The following is an 18,086-nucleotide window of genomic DNA, read 5'->3' as shown; positions in this document are numbered from 1 at the left end:
TTTTCTTCGATTTTGTCGCACAATGATTTTTTTTTCCGTTTCGCCGTGGATTTTTGGGTAAAATGACTAATGTCACTGCAAATTAGAATTGGCGACGCAAAAAATAAGCCATAAAATGGATTTTTAGGTGGAAAATTGAAAGGGTTATGATTTTTAAAAGGTAAGGAGGAAAAAACGAAAGTGCAAAAACAGAAAAACCCTGAGTCCTTAACCCCTTAAGGACCCAGCCATTTTACACCTTTTACACAGCCATTTTTTGCACATCTGACCACTGTCACTTTAAACATTAATAACTCTGGAATGCTTTTAGTTATCATTCTGATTCCGAGATTGTTTTTTCGTGACATATTCTACTTTAACATAGTGGTAAAATTTTGTGGTAACTTGCATCCTTTCTTGGTGAAAAATCCCCAAATTTGATGAAAAATTTGAAAATTTAGCATTTTTCTAACTTTGAAGCTCTCTGCTTGAAAGGAAAATGGATATTCCAAATAATTATTTTTTTTATTCACATATACAATTTGTCTACTTTATGTTTGCATCATAAAAGTGACGAGTTTTTACTTTTGGAAGACACCAGAGGGCTTCAAAGTTCAGCAGCAATTTTCCAATTTTTCACAAAATTTCCAAAATCACAATTTTTCAGGGACCAGTTCAGGTTTGAAGTGGATTTGAAGGGTCTTCATCTTAGAAATACCCCACAAATGACCCCATTATAAAAACTGCACCCCCCAAAGTATTCAAAATTACATTCAGTCAGCATTTTAACCCTTTAGGTGTTTCACAGGAATAGCAGCAAAGTGAAGGAGAAAATTCACAATCTTCATTTTTTACACTCGCATAGACCAAATTTTTAAATTTTTACAAGGGGTAAAAGGAGAAAATGGATTGTTATTTTTGTAGCCCAATATCTCTTGAGTAAGCGCATACCTCATATGTCTATGTAAAGTGTTCGGCGGGCGCCGTAGAGGGCTCAGAAGCGAAGGAGCGACAAGGGGATTTTGGAGAGTACGTTTTTCTGAAATGGTTTTTGGGGGGCATGTTGCATTTAGGAAGCCCCTATGGTGCCAGAACAGCAAAACCCCCCCACATGGCATACCATTTTGGAAACTAGACCCCTTGAGGAACGTAACAAGGAATAAAGGGAGCCTTAATACCCCACAGGTGTTTCACGACTTTTGCATATGTAAAAAAATATATAATTTTTTTTCACTAAAATGTGTGTTTCCCCCCAAATTTCACATTTTTGCAAGGGTTAATAGCAGAAAATACCCCCCAAAATTTGTAACCCCATCTCTTCTGAGTATGGAGGTACCCCATAAGTTGACCTGAAGTGCACTACGGGCGAACTACAATGCTCAGAAGAGAAGGAGTCATATTTGGCTTTTTGAGAGCAAATTTTGCTCGGGGGCATGTCGCATTTAGGAAGCCCCTATGGTGCCAGGACAGCAAAATAACCCCCACATGGCATACCATTTTGGAAACTAGACCCCTTGAGGAATGTAACAAGGGGTACAGTGAGCATTTACAACCCACTGGTGTCTGTCAGATCTTTGAAACAGTGGGCTGTACAAAATGTTTTATTTGCACAGCCCACTGTTCCAAAGCTCTGTCAGACACCAGTGGGGTGTAAATGCTCACTGCACCCCTCATTACATTCCGTTAGGGGTGTAGTTTCCGAAATGGGGTCACATGTGTTTTTTTTTTTTTTTGCGTTTGTCGAAACCGCTGTAACAATCAGCCACCCCTGTGCAATTCACCTCAAATGTACATGGCGCACTCTCCCTTCTGGGCCTTGTTGTGCGCCCTCAGAGGACTTTACGCCCACATATGGGGTATCTCCGTAGTCGGGAGAAATTGCATTACAAATTTTGGGGGGCTTTTTTCCCTTTTACCTCTTGTCAAAATGAAAAGTATAGGGCAACACCAGAATGTTAGTGTAAAAAATTTATTTTTTTACACTAACATGCTGGTGTAGGGCCCAACTTCACCTTTTCATAAGGGGTGAAAGGAGAAAAAGCCCCCCAAAATTTGTTAGGCAATTTCTCCCGAGTACGGCGATACCCCATATGTGACCCTAAACTGTTGCCTTGAAATACGACAGGGCTCAGAAGTGAGAGCGCCATGTGCATTTGAGGCCTGAATTAGGGATTTGCATAGGGCTATTCTACGCCAGTGATTCCAAAACAGGGTGCCTCCAGCTGTTGCAAAACTCCCAGCACGCTTGGACGGTCAACGGCTGTCCGGCAATACTGGGAGTTGTTGTTTTGCAACAGCTGGAGGCTCCATTTTGGAAACAGTGGCGTACCAAACGTTTTTCATTTTTATTGGGGAGGGAGGGGGGCTGTGTAGGGGTATGTGTATATGTAGTGTTTTTTACTTTTTATTTTGGGTTAGTGTAGTATAGTGTAGTGTTTTTAGGGTACAGTCACACGGGCGGGGGATTACAGCGAGTTTCCCGCTGCGAGTTTGAGCTGCCGCGCAAAATTTGCTGCATCGCAAACTTGCAGCCTGATACTCACTGTAAGCCCCCTGCCCATGTGAATGTACCCTATACATTCACAGGGGGGGAACCTCCAGCTGTTGCAAAACTACAACTCCCAGCATGCGCAGTCTATCAGTGCATGCTGGTAGTTATAGTTTTGCAACAGCTGGAGGCACACGGGTTGGGAAACACTGAGTTAGGAAACAGACAATGTTTCCCAACCAATGTGCCTCCAGTTGTTGCAAAACCACAACTCCCAAACATTCTCAGGCATGCTGGGAGTAGTAGTTTGGCAACATCTTTAGAGCCAGATGTTGCCGAACTACAACTCCCAGCATGCTTGGAGTTGTAGTTTTGCAACATCTGTAGGACCACAGTTTGCAGACCACTAATACAGTGGTTCCCAATCTGTCCCCTTCCAGATGTTGCAAAACTACAACTCCCAGTATGCCAAAACTGTCCAGGCATGCTGGGAGTTGTAGTTCTGCAACATCTGAGGGGCCAGATGTTACAGAACTACAACTCCCAGCATGCCTGGACAGTAAGGGCATGCTGAGGATGTGTAGTTTTGCAACATCTGGAAGGGCACAGTGGTCTCCAAACTGTGGACCTCCAGATGTTGCAAAACTGCAACTCCCAGCATGCCCAGACGCCAAGGGCTGTCTGGGCATGCTGGGAGTTGTAGTTTACAGGGTCCCATTACAGCAATGCATGTCGCTTTACGGCGACGTGCATTGTTGTAAAGGACCCGACCGCGGCTGAAGATCTACTCACCTGTCGCCGCCGCCGCCATCTTCCTCGCCGGGATCCGGGTCTTCAGGGACGAGGTAAGTACCAGGGCCGGTCCCCAGCACTCCCCCGTCCCCCACCGCGTCCTCCGGTCTTCCTCCCGTCCTCTCCGGACTTCAAGGGGCCGGGCAGGACGGGAGGAAGTAACCCCCCCCCCTGCGATTGGTCGGTTAACTAACCAACGGATCGCAGGGGATCGGAGGAGGTGGCAGGCTTGCCACCTCGCTCCTAGCCTCCAGCATGGTCCTGGCTGTCTGTGACAGCCGGGATCATGCAAAATTACCGGGCGGTCGGGTCCCAGAGACCCGATCAGCCCGGTATCGCCGCAGATCGCAAGGGCGATTTCCCTTGCGATTTGCGGTGATGGCCGACATGGGGGGCCTGCATGGCCCCCCTCGGCGTTTGCCCTGGATGCCTGCTGAAGCATTTCAGCAGGTATCCGCTTCCGATCTCTGCCCGGCGGGTGGCAGGGACCGGAAACCACCAGGGCGTAAGTTTACGCCCTGGGTCCTTAAGTACCAGGGCGCCGGGGCGTAAAATTACGCCCTGGGTCCTGAACAGGTTAAGGGGTTAATTAACATTATATTTTTATAGTTCAGACGTTCAGACGTTGAAAACCGTATGCATTGACCCTCCATTGAAAACCGTATGCCAAACAATGCATCCAGTTGTGTACAGTCTTGTACGGTTTTGTTTTGTTTTTTTCCCATACCCAAAACCATAGCCTACCACTGTTTTTGGTCCATGTGAAAAACTGTATTGAAACTGTAAACGGTTCTTTTAACATGGGAGTCAATGGGAACCATAGCCTACCACTGTTTTTGGTCCATGTGAAAAACTGTATTGAAACTGTAAACGGTTCTTTTAACATGGGAGTCAATGGGAACCATAGAGAACCGTATGTGCGTACGGTTCCATTCAGCTTGCACCATTCAGTTTTGACTTTGCACATGTGCAGTGCACGCCAAAATGTTTTTTCTTGGAATTTCAATCAAACAGGTGATACTGTATTCATAATGGAGTGAAAAGTTAAAAACGTATAAGTTATTTTTCTTAAAAAACAGATGCAACCGGACATCATTTTTCAAACTGTATACGGTTTTTAAAACCGTATACAGGTTCATTTTTGTACACACGTTTTGATGCAGTTAAGTCCGGTTTGGTGGAATCTGTTTTATATCAAAAACCCGTTACGGGAGCTGTATTGCAAAAATGTGGTGTGAATGCACCCTTAGTTACATAACTTAAAAAAAAAAAAAAAAACAAGGGTAAAAAAAAATTTACACCAAATTTTCAGCAATGTTTTGTAGTAGCATAGATGAATGTAAAAAAGAGTTTCATGGATAAACATTGGTGAGTCCCTGTAAGGCTAAGTTTCAGCTTGTTTTTTTCTGGCAGTTTTTGGATATCTGCCACTGCAGTTTTTGAGCCAAAGCCAGAAATGTATTCAAAGGGAATAGGACATATAAAGGAAGGAATTATACGTCTCCCCCCTTATGGATCCACTTCTGACTTTGGCTCAAAAACTGCAGTGGCAGTTTTCCAAAAACTGCCAGAAAAAAAAACACAAGTGGAAACCTAGCCTAAAAAAAAACATCTCCTTAGCCAGTGTTTACCTTTTGTCCCCTAGAATACACAGCAAAGCCAGTCACATTTGCTCCATTTGAGGTTCCTGTTGGAGACAGTACTGGTGGTCTGAATGTAACCAGCAGTGTTACGGGAGTAGGTCCAGGATGGACAGCAACATCATCAGGTGCAGTAGGAGGACCTGTAATTGAGAGACAGATGTAATATTTTTGTCATAGAGATGATGATGTTTTAACAATTCTTCAATTTCACATTTACATTAGACTTTCAAGCATATATGAGGATTAATTAACAAAGTACAATTTAAATGATATTTCAGTGTAAATGTTGTGCCAATATACACATATAAAAGGCCGCCAAAAAACGCTCCATTGTTTACAATTAGAATACTCGCCGTGGTTCACATTGTAAACTTCCATTGATCCTTTTTTTTTTTAAGCATAGATTTGAGATGTCACTTACCAAGAATGTAATCTGTACAGAAAAGCAGATTGGGATAGCAGGACATTGCTTAGTCTTACTGAATGGGTTTTTCCACATACAGAAATCGCAACTATATATGTGGAAAATTAGAATTAAATATAAAAGGAAGTCCATGGGTATGTTTTCTATTTCTGTTTTGTGGTGTACTTTTCCAAACAAATATATAGGCCCTTATTTACTAAGAGTGTTGTGTAGGTTTCTTTGCAGGTTTTAATTCCCTACAATTTATTTTCCACGGTATTTACTAAGGTTTCCCTACATTTTGCACTTTCCCTACACTTTGATTTTTTTTTTTTATACATGCTCTGATCTGTAGGGTTTTCCTCAGCTCAAATCCACCACATTTTATGTGGAAACCTTAGTAAATATGTTGGGTTTTCGGAGAGCATGCCCCCTTTTCCCGGTGGTCAAGCCCCTTTTTTCGGGTTTTCTTAGCAAAATGGAGAGTTAGTCTGGGTTTTTTTTTTTAATTATGGCGCAAAATCTGGCACAGACAAAATTTCTGGTGCAATTCGACAGAATCTGGCACACAACCCGACAAAACGTGTCGGGTTTGCAATAGTAAATGAGAGCCATTGTGTGTGTATGTACATTACCATAAAATTGTGCTTACTAATAAAATGAGATTATACTTCTATTGTTCACACCTGCTACATCCTATGCAACTTAAAATTTCTGCGTGTAGTGGCGGGGGGGGGGGGGGGGGGGGAGGGATGGACAGAAGGGTTGGGGGGGGGGCACAAAACTATGAAGGAGGATGACTAAGGGGTATTGTGGGGGGCACAACAGTGTAAAAGAGGATGACTGAGGGGTCTTGGTGCGCATACATGTGTGAAGATGGATGATTGAGGGGTCTTGGGGGAGCACAACAGTGTAAAGGAGGATGACTGAGGGGTCTTGGGGGCACACACATGTGAAGGAGGATGATTGAGGGCTCTTGGGTGGGCACAAGTTTGTGAAGGAGGATGACTGAGGGGTATTGGGGTGGCAGAGAAGTCTGGAGGAGGACTTTGGGGGTCTGGTGGGCAGAGGACTCAGGAGGAGGACTTTGGGGGTCTGGTGGGTAAAGGAGTCTGTTGGGCTAAGGCATCTGAAGGAGGAAGAGAAAAATGGGTCTGGAAGAGGACTGTGGGGTCTGGGAAAACTTAGGGCCCATCCACACTGAGGACATTCTGCCAGCGAAAATCTGCTTGCAGCAGAGTCCTATTGTTTTTAATGGAATTTTGCTCCTCTGTGCACAATGCAGAATAACTGCAGGGGAATTTTGTTCTTTGAGTGGATGTCTATGCTGCTGGCGTAATTCAGCCAGACTGCATTGCTATCTATAGAAACAGCACACCGCCAGTGGCTTCATAGGCCCCTGCTGCAAGCTGACATTCTGCAGGCTTGGTATCTGCAGTGTGAAGAAGCCCTTAGGGGTCTGCAGGACAAGAGGAAAATGTGTCTGGGGGGACTTAGTGGTCGGGGGAGGAGAGTACAGGGGTGGGATTCTGCCAAACAGAAGAAGCAGTGTCTGGCAGTTTTATTTTTTGGGGGGAGGGACAAGATGTCTGTCAGGGTTATACTGATTATTGTTATCATACAGAGGATGAGAATCAGCTGACAAAGTGAGGAAACGATGATGTCCGGGCATCAGACTCTGCAGAGGGAAGATCTATCTTGAAGAAGTCCTGGCATTTAGACCAGAAGAAAAGAAAAGAAACAACAAAAGAGACGAGGTCTTCTGTGAGTCATTATACCATTGTGCATTCTCCTGACTGTCCCATCACAGCTGTAGTCACTTGTAAGTTCTGCAGTGATGATGGGTGAAACTGTATCCCAATCTGTAGGATCTACAGCTGCTACAAAACTACAACTCCTATAATGCCTGAAGCTTTGCAACAGCTGGATAGCCACCTGAAGCAAGGTGATTTTAGACTATGCAGCCCATTTTATTTTAATAGGGGTCTGACTGCTCCAACCCCAACCGAAAAAAAAATGGGCTGCATAGTCAAATATGCCTGGGCCTATTTTTGGTTCCAGTCCGGCCCTACACAGAGAACTTATACAGAGTTAAAGTATACTTTTATAAGGCCTGTGAAAGAACAAGTTTACAAATGAGTCAAGTCTGAATGTAGATTATTTTTTAAAGCAATCAAAGACAAATCTGACATACTGACAAATCTTATTGGTCTCTCCTGCTAAATAGCCCCATTCACCAGCTACCATCTATTAATTCATTAGGGCACTGCATAGATAGCTCTGTATTTCACATGTCGATTACAATATTCATATAATCCTAATTTTTAAATTTACTGATGGACACTAATGTTACTTAAAGGGGTTATCCAGGAAAATACTTTTTTTATATATCAACTGGCTCCAGAAAGTTAACCAGATTTGTAAATTAATTCTATCAAAAAATCTTAATCCTTTCAGTACTTATGACCTTCTGAAGTTAAGTTTGTTCTTTTCTGTCTAAGTCCTCTCTGATGATACCTGTCTCTGGAAATGCCCAGTTTAGAGGAGGTTTGCTATGGGGATTTGCTTCTAAACTGGGTGTTTCCCGAGACAGGTGTCATTAGAGAGGACTTAGACAGAAAAGAACAAACTTAAAGGGGTATTCCAGGCCAAAACTTTTTTTTATATATATCAGTTGGCTCTGGAAAGTTAAACAGATTTGTAAATTACTTCTATTAAAAAATCTTAATCCTTCCAATAGTTATTAGCTACTGAAGTTGAGTTGTTGTTTTCTGTCTAACTGCTCTCTGATGACTCACGTCCCAGGAGCTGTGCAGTTCCTATGGGGATATTCTCCCATCATGCACAGCTCCCGGGACGTGACATCATCATTGAGCAGTTAGACAGAAAACTTCAGGAGCTAATAACTATTGGAAGGATTAAGATTTTTTAATAGAAGTAATTTACAAATCTGTTTAACTTTCCGGAGCCAGTTGATATATATAAAAAAAAGGTTTTGCCTGGAATACCCCTTTAACTTCAGAAGGTCATGAAAGGATTAAGATTTTTTAATAGAAGTAATTTACAAATCTGGTTAACTTTCTGGAGCCAGTTGATATATATAAAAAAAAGCTTTTTCCTGGATAACCCCTTTAAGAAGTTGGCTACAATAAAATGGACTTCCATGTTATTCATGACATTTATGATGGGGTTCCATTCCTAGGATCTCCACTACTCAGCAGAATAAGGAGGCAGTAATATTCATATGAAAGTGACTGCGCCTGGTTTTACAGCTGGCACTGCAGATACAGCTACACTGCTCTGCAGGATATTCCAGTAGTCAATGAAGCCCCTGTGCTTTCATGATCAATGAGTGTCCTAAATCAACCCCTTGATATTACCCTCCATATCCAATGATGGCACTGCAGCTTTACAGTTAAAGAAAGTACATCACAGGGATCAGCATTAGGCTCTGACCTAGGGACATTCATTAGATCCTCAGCTGCATTGGAAACCCATTGGCACCATGCAATTGAGTGGCAGAAATGCCATTAGTTTGGCATAGAAGTGACTCCTCACTCCTATGTCAACCTATTGGCATTTCTGCCACTCAATTGCATAGTGACAATGGGTTTCCAATGCAGCTGAGGATCTAATGAATGCCCCTAGGTCAGAGCCTAATCAAATGCAGGTATAATATGCTGCAACACTGTAAATCACTATGCTGTAAGTCCTCTTGTGGGACAAAAAAAGAAAAAGCCAAAATGTTGAAACATAATTAACGGGGGGCTAAAATGGCGGCTACACGGGACATGAGGAAAGGAAGTCTGGGTAGGAGGGATCACCCTGAATTACATGGTGGCATGCAGCCTATCAGCAGCCAGCCAGCCCTGTGATGTCACAGCCCTATATATTCGTCAGCCATTGCTGAAGATGGACATTTCCTTTTTTGCTGAGAGAGCAGAGGCTCTGTGTGCGCACTAATTAGTGTTACTGACAATACAGATCTTTACAGCTCCAATCCATTCACCTCAAGCCTGCATTTGTTCTGGCAAGAGAGAGAGCAGACACTGTGTGGTCAGTAATCAGCATTACTGACAATTAGATCAGCCAATTGAGTTCAGAACTGGGAGCAATCCTCATTCAAAGACTGCAAGCAACCATAGTGCAGGCAGGGATAGTTCAGAGAGAGGGATAAAGTAAATTTTTTTCTGTTGCAACCGTACAGGGGTGTATTACTGTAAAACAAAATATATGCACTCCGCAGTTCAAAGTTTTTTTTCTGGTTAAAGCTAATAGGGGGCAGTAAGTGAAAAAGCACTAAAAGACTTACACACTAGATTGTTACTCTTATTTCTGGTGCAACCATACTGGGGCGTATTACTCTAAAAAAAATGAAATATATACGCACCCCGCAGTTCTACATTTTTTCTGGTTAAAGCTAATAGGGGGCAGTAAGTGAAAAAAGCACTAAAAGACTTACGCACTAGATTGTTACGCTTATTTCTGGTGCAACCGTACTGGGGCGTATTACTCTAACATAAAGGGAAATATATAAGCACTGCTGTACATGTTTACTGTTTAAAGTTTATAGTGGCCTGTTAGTGTAAAAGCAGGGATATATATATATATATATATATATATATATATATATACACATATATATATATATATATATATATATATATACACATTGAGTGGTCCGCAAGTTTCTGTTGCAGAAGTATAGGGGCGTATTGCTCTATAAAAAGTAAAATATATATGCACATCACTGTTCTACAAGTATGTCAGGCAGAGATGTGCCAGACAGTGGCAGAGGCTTAAATTTATCAGGCGCAGGCAGAGGTTGCAGCAGAGTCACAGCAAAGAGGTCTGAGCACCCAGTGTCAGCTAGTGGTCGTGTCTTGACCAGCAGCCGTCATTGATTGGTTAACTTGGTCATCCACTTCATCCCAAGTGACATCCGACACCCCCAGTTAACAGTCAGTGGGTTCCTCAGACTCAATATTTACTAAACCCCTAGGCCTAAGCCCGGGGTATAAAACCCCTACTTATTCTACCCCTAAAACATAACTTTTACTTCATATTATTAAAAATATAAGTGTCCCAAAAATTGCTAAAACTGATAGCCAGATGATCGAGTATAAGTATAACTCGTATCAGGAGAACAGTCTCCACTTATTAATCAATTAGGATCATACTGGTATCACTTAAAATATACACTACTGCCGCCTCTTCATGTTTCTCCACATCCATGGCTTTCTCAAGAGGCAATGGTGGCAATGGCTGCTACAAACATGGCGGCAGGAATATTTATAACTCACCCCCCTGCTGAATGGTGAGCCCAGTCACTCTCTCCAATGAATGTTGCCAATACAAATGTTGGTACTCAGGTTGCCAATCACGTTCAATCTGTAATTATAAACATGTGAGTATACTATCTACTCACCAATCATGTCCTGAAGTGAGTCCTCGCTTCGGAGTATGATGTATACACGTCACACTCCGTCATCATGTAGTGCCGATGTTTACTAGCCATGTCATAGCGCTGCGCATGACAGCCGCGAGATGTGAAGAACTTCTATTTTCGCCGGCGCTGCCGTGCCTCCTGCACATGCTCTAGAACTTAAACAAATGTTAAACATTTGTTTAAGTTCTAGCGCACGTTCAGTGGCAGCTCATACGTGACACCTGCCGTTCACTGCTTCATTTCCTACAACAGATGGTGGAAACAATGGCTGGTCGGGGCACTGGAGACGTGGCGCCTACATCTCATGGCCACATGAGCCCTGTGGGGGCTGAACTGAAAGAGGAAGGGGGACAGTGGAGCACAGTCATCATGTAGTGTCGATGTTTACTAGCTAATGTCATAGCGCTGCGCCGCGCATGACAGCCGTGAGAGTGAAGAACTTCTATTTTCGCCGGCGTTGACGTGCCTACTGCACATGCGCTAGAACTTAAATGTTTATATCGGCGAGAAAGCGGCGCATGCGCTAACACTAAGGAAGCACACTCTGTCTCTATGTCTCCTCGCATACAATCCACAGAGAGGAGATGCCAATGTGTAATAGACAGAGACAAAAGGAACATGGTATTAGGGTTTAAAGAAAATGTGTAAAATATTAATAATATTATGAATAAAGACGATATAATTTATTTTTGTAAATGGGATTTACAAATGAGTACTAATGTGTACATGAAAAGTGACTACAACCAAAGGTGTACATAATAAACTCCCATGTCTAATTAATGTGTACTAAATAAGAATAATAAATAAATGAAAAAGATGCTCCGGAGAGTGTATAAAATACAGCCACCATATATGATTAATAAATACTGAATAGAAATAATCAATCAATGGAAAAAATAGGTTACAATCAAAGTGATATATCCAAAAGTACATTATTTGTTGCTAAATTACTGAATAAACTAGCAGAAACGGATATGGTCAACCTGAGATGCCATGCTAGCAGCCATCAAGGATGATGTTGGGAATTAGTTATCCATTGATTATCAAAATGATAAACTGAAGGCAAAAAAAATTATAGAAAAGCTGCAAAAGAAAAACCTTCATTTAAACCCAACTGTGACTGGCTATGTAATCGCCAGATCCATCTGGCCTCTTCTTGTAATAAACGGGTATTGATATTCCCTTTCCGGGGGCTGTTTGAGTTGGCATAGACCCACAAATTTGAGATCCTCCAATCTACCATTATGGATCGCAAAAATGTGTCTCGCTAGAGGAGTGTCCTTGTTCATCCTGATGTTGCTCAGATGTTGTGAGATCCTTTTACGTAGCTCTTGAATCGTTTTCCCCACATAAATTTTGGGGCAAGTGCAATGAGCAACATATATAAATAACATTGCACGATCCACAGTTGATGAACTATTATTTGATCGGAACAGTGGTCAACAGGATTAACTATCTCTTTGGTTTTCTGTATGTACCGGCAGAAGCTGCAATGGCTACAGGGATACATACCCACTGTATTGCTCCTCAGCCAAGTTCCCCCACTATCTGAAGTCCTGAGATGGCTATGCACTAACTGATCTTTAAGGCTGGGGCCTTTGCGGAAAGTCACACTCGGTGTATTGCCTATGACTGGCAAGAGATCCATATCTCTTGCTAACAAATGCCAGTGTCGTCTAAGGATGGACATTATTTGGTCAGTATGACCAACAAAAGTGCCGATGCATCTAACTTTCTTAGATGAATCCATGATCCCAGACCAGGTTAGTAAATTGTTCCTCTCTGAGTCACATGCTCTGTAATAGGCTTATTTTAAGTATTTACGCGGATAACCCCTCTGTCTGAATCTCTTATAGAGATTTGAGCTTTCCCTCTGAAAGTTAATCTCCTCAGAGCAATTCCTTCTTGCCCTGAGATACTGGCCAACAGGGATGCTCTTTTTAAGAGACCCCGGGTGCCAGCTATTGTTGGTGGAAGTGGGCTTACGAAAGATGTCCATTTGGATGTGATTCTGGTTGTCAATATAGATTCTCAAATCCAAGAAGTTGATAGTTCTGCCCCCAATCTCCGAGGTAAAAGACATGCCAATATTGTTGTCTTTTAATTTAGTGGTGAATTCCTGAAAAAGGTCACGAGACCCGTCCCACAAAATTAGGACGTCATGTATGTATCATCCGTAAAATAAAATGTGCTCTGTGTAAAAACGCATATCATCTGAAAAAACAAAAGTGCTCTCTCACCACCTTAAAAACAAATTAGCATAATTTGGTGCACAAGAAGCCCCCATAGAAGTGCCCTGTGTTTGATGATAAAAGGTGCCTGCCATTGAAAAGGAAATAATTATGAGTGAGAATAAATTCTAGAAGTGTTAAAATAAATTTGTTGTGACCGTGAAAAAGTGTACTCTTCGTGCTTAGGTATCTGGAGACAGCTTCAAGCCCTATCTGGTGCCGTATGTTACTATAAAGCCTCTCAATGTCCAGGCTTGTGAGAATCGTAGTATTGGTGACCATGATATCTGTCAATTTAAGGACAGTGTCCTTAGTGTCTCGCAGATAGGAGGGAAGTGTAGTAACGAAAGGTGAAAGAACGTGATCAGATAGAGACTACCACCGTGTGTGAGACAGTCATACCCTGAAACAATAGGTCTACCTCTGATAGGAATTATGGACTTGTGCATCTTGGGGAGTGCATAAAAAGTGGCAATGGTGGGACGGGGATTACATTTATATTTAAACTCATCATCGGAGATGAGGCCATCTTCTTTTGCAAAGACCAATAGATTTTTGTATTCTTGCAGGTAAGCCACAGTCGGGTTCGATGTTAGCCTTTTATACTTGGTGTGATCCGATAGGAAGGCCATCACCATATCAATGTATTCATTTTTATCCATAACGACAACATTGCTGCCCTTGTCACTGGGCTTAATGACAATGTCATCGTTTATTTCTCAAGGTGGTTAGGGCCATTTGTTCCTCATTCTGATAATTAGAGCCGATCCTTCTCCCATCCAGGCGGATTTTACTGATTTCTTGTGTAACAATATTCACGATGATTTCAATGTTTGAATATTGGGAGAAGCAAAGAGCCATTTTAGATTTAGGTCTCAGCTCAGTCATAGGGGCTTTAAAAAGGGGTTCATTCCCTTCACTTTCTAAAAAAAAGCTCATGTAGGGTATGTCTCATAGTTTCATCGTGTTGCAGATGTGTTCTAGAGTCGTGCTCTCTTTGTGCGTACCATTTATGCAATGCAAGTTTGCGTGCAAATAAATTGACGTCCTTCACCCAAGTGAAGTGGTCAAATTTAGGCACAGGAGTGAAGGACAATCCCTTACTTAGTAGGGACCTCTCCGCCTCATTAAGTACATATTTGGAGATGTAAAAGATCTGGAGTGCTTCATTAGAATGTTGGGCGTCACTACTATCTGCATAATCACTTCAGTTGTTAGAACAGTGTTGGAGGTGGGAAAAGTGAAGGGAGTGTCCCTATAAAACGTGTTGTAGGTATAGTATTTATCTGTGAGGAGGAAATCTGAGATGTCGGTACTGTTAAGTTTCCCATGAGTAATTGTTGTACCTGCACGAGTGCCCTTCGGCCCACTGCCCATATGTCCATTTGTGGGTGTTTTGTCATTTTGTTTTGCCCAGATGACATTTGGTGGATTTGTCCTTTGTGGACCAAAGGGGCCATTTGGTACGTTTACCATCTGGGAACCACTGGTCCCATATGTGGGGCATCTTATGTTGTTCTGTGGTATTCCACTAGGTTGTGCAGTGGTGTATTGTGGAGGGGGTCATTTGGCTTGAGACCGTTTGAACCTATGAGACATATTTTTTCTTTTTTGAAAGGGTCGTTGTGTGCTGTTGGTATCAGACAGGAATCCCTCTGTACCGGATGACATCGATTCGGAGATATCAGTAACTCTATTACTTGATTGTGCTTGATATTTGCTTCTGGTCTGTGGGTATAGTTCTTATAACCACTGTAAGTGTAAACTTGGTCTTGGGCAAAATCAGTAAAGTCCCTAATATATTTCTTGTGTTTTTTATCCTTTATTTTGTTTTTAGATTGTTCCAAATGATTCTGTAATTTGGATTCTAACACATCGTACTCTGAGCGCTGAAACCCTGAATTGCCTTTAATTGTGCATCAAGGTCCTGGCCAACTTTGGTTAAATGTGTCTTCTCATAATCCAATAAATAGTTAATCATGCGAAGAGAATTTTCTGTAAGGATCTGCTCCTAGCCTTTAATAAAGTTCTGATCCTCTCGATGAGAGCTGGGAGTAATGGGAATGCGTAACCCCCTATACACTAACCTCTGCTGTGAATAGGTATCAAGACTTCTAACCTCCCACCAGGACCGAATGTAATTTTTATATGTCTTGGAAAGATTCCTGAATGCTTGTTGTATATTGCTTTGTTCTGGTGGTAGGTTACCCGTAGAAAACACCTGTTGGGCTTCCGCAGCTTGACTTTCAACATTAACTTGTTGTGACAGAAATCCTGCCATTCCAGTATCACAGTTTAACTTGGTATACTATGAGAATTAAATCTCTGATTAGCAATTTATCAACACAGACTACCCGAGGGCAGTAAGGGGCCAAATTAACAATATTTACTAAACCCCTAGGCCTAAGCCCGGGGTATAAAACCCCTACTTATTCTACCCCTAAAACATAACTTTTACTTCATATTATTAAAAATATAATTGTCCCAACAAAAATTGTTAAAACTGATAGCCAGATGATCGAGTATAAGTATAACTCGTATTAGGAGAGCAGTCTCAACTTATTAATCAAATAGCCCTGCAGTGGCTACTTAAAATAGGAGATCGTACTGGTATCACTTAAAATATACACTATTGCCGCCTCTTCATGTTCGCCGCATCCGCGGCTTTTTCAAGAGGCAATGGTGGCAATGGCTGCTACAAACATGGTGGCAGGGGTATTTATAAACCACCCCCATGATGTCATCACATTCAATCTGTAATTATAAACATGTCAGTATACTATCTACTCACCAATCACGTGCTTAAGTGAGTCCTTGCTTCGGAATATGATGTATACACGTCACACTCAGTCATCATGTAGTGCCGATGTTTACTAGCCATGTCATAGCGCTGCGCATGACAGCCGCGAGATGTGAAGAACTTCTATTTTCACCGGCGCGGCCATGCCTCCTGCACATGCTCTAGAACTTAAACAAATGTTAAACATTTGTTTAAGTTCTAGCGCATGTGCAGTGGCAGCTCATACGTGACACCTGCCGTTCACTGCTTCATTTCCTACAACAGATGGTGGAAACAATGGCTGGTCGGGGCACTGGAGACGTGGCGCCTACGTGGAGCCCTGTGGGGGCTGAACTGAAAGAGGAAGGGTAGGGGGACAGTGGAGCACAGTCAATGTGTAGTGAAATGGGTGGTTTCTATACTCAGCTGACAGGAGAGGAGAAGCAGGAGAAGCTAGAGGAGCTACAGGGTGATGAGGAAGACAAGACAGAGGACCCAGACACACAATGGCAGTATGCAGCGGAGATGGAGGCAGGGAGTCCCTCCGAGTCACTTGCACAAATGGCATGATGCATGCTCACTTGCTTGCGTAGTGACTGCTGAATTGTCACCATTCGGCAGCGGTATGACTTCCGACTCTCCACCTTCTTGGACCTTCACTACCGGCACAAAAAGGGGCCTTTTTTACACCCACTTAGAGGGAGGAGAAACTGACCTACTACAGAGACATCCTACTTAGTCAGTTGGCCATGCCTATCTGCGCCATTGTCCATCCTCTCACAGGTCTGACTGGGGGGCCCTCTGTGCTCATGTTCCACTGCCATGGCTGGTGGGGAGGGGTGGGATGGCAGGAACAGTACCAGCTCCATCAGCAGCAGCCTAAGTCTACAGTCGCTGATGAGTAGCTTTCTTCACCCGCATAGTGAAGCAACTGATCAGCAGCAGCAGGAAGACCTTGAGCAGGACCTGAACCAGCAGGTCGTGGCATACTTGGACATGATCCTGCCAACCCACATTGAAGATCCGCTGGACTTCTGGGCAGCCAAACTGGATTTATTGCCGCAACTAGCAGAGTTTGCCCTGGAAAAGCTGTCCTGGCTGGCCAGTAGTGTGGCATCAGAGTGGGTGTTTAGTGCGACTTGGGCCATAGTAACCCCAAGGAGAACTTGCCTGTCCACCAAAAATGTGGAGAGACTGACCTTTGCCAAGACAAATCAGGCTTGGATCAACCAGGGTTTCCACCCACCAATGCCTGATGCATCAGACTAGATTATCCATGGTGCCACACCAACACTTTGACAAAAGAGACCGGTTTCATTTGCCTACCTGCCTCAGTTACTATTCTGATCCTGCCACCCGCCTGATGCCACACATCTGCTGCCAAGTTCTCCTTCTTTCCCCCACCTTCGTCAGCGGGTACTGGTATTGCCACCCACTGCACTACTCTGTCACCGGGTCACTTTCAGGACTCCTGATGCTGCTGCCACCTCCAGGCTCTGTCATTATGCCACCATATGATCACATGCTGCTGCCACCTCCAGGCTCTGTCATTGTGCCACCGTATTGTCTCCTCATGCTGCTTCCACCTCCAGGCTCTGTCATTGTGCCGCCCTATGATCTCGACATGCTGCTGCTGCCACCTCCAGGCTCTGTCATTGTGTCTCCCTATGGTTTTGTCATGCTGCTGCCACCTCCAGGCTCTGTCTTTGTGACGCCATATGGTCTCCTCAGGCTGCTGGTACCTCCAGGCTCTGTCATTGTGTCTCCCTATGGTTTTGTCATGCTGCTGCCACCTCCAGGCTCTGTCTTTGTGACGCCCTATGGTCTTGACATGCTGCTGCCACCTCCAGGCTCTGTCATTGTGAAGCTCTGCAGCCTACATAGGCTGCCGCCACCTCCGTGCTCTGACATTGTGCCACCATATGGTCGCCTCATTCTGCTGCCACCTCCAGGCTTTGTCGTTGTGCCGCCCTATGGTCTCGTCATGCTGCTGCCACCTCCAGGCTCTTTCATTGTGCCATCCTATGGTCTCGTCATAGTGCCGCTCTGCGGCAGTGATTCTTATAGCGATGCCTGTAATCTGCATGTCATACTGAATAACAGTATTATTTCATTACCCCAGCACACTCCCTATGAGTGTAACGGCAAGGCAAAGTGTTCTACACCCCTATTTAGGCTCTCTGTAGCCCAGAAATAGCAGTTTTTAATAGAAATTCAAACCAAATTTTTTCGGAAAATTCGGCAAATCGGCCAAATCAAATTTTTGAAAATGTGCCCATCTCTAATGGGGACAATAAAAAAAAAAATAAAATAAAAATAAAT

The 18,086-nt window shown here is 43.2% G+C and overlaps 1 protein-coding gene across 26 annotated transcripts in view; it reads right to left on the bottom strand.

Moving 5' to 3' along the window:
- The window catches only part of RIMBP2 (RIMS binding protein 2), a 970,948-nt gene that overhangs the window by 211,118 nt on the left and 741,744 nt on the right, over positions 1 to 18,086 (bottom strand). For all 26 annotated transcript variants that reach the window (XM_056533442.1, XM_056533333.1, XM_056533398.1 and 23 more), the window contains one exon: positions 4,891 to 5,042. In XM_056533442.1, coding sequence (XP_056389417.1) covers positions 4,891 to 5,042 — 152 coding nt within the window. The remainder of the gene's footprint in view (positions 1 to 4,890; positions 5,043 to 18,086) is intronic.

The sequence above is a fragment of the Hyla sarda genome, chromosome 1 (genome assembly GCF_029499605.1).
Source record: "Hyla sarda isolate aHylSar1 chromosome 1, aHylSar1.hap1, whole genome shotgun sequence".
Taxonomy (NCBI): Eukaryota; Metazoa; Chordata; class Amphibia; order Anura; family Hylidae; genus Hyla; species Hyla sarda.
Note: the sequence above shows the minus strand (reverse complement) of the source record. Positions and strands in the feature narration are given on the sequence as shown.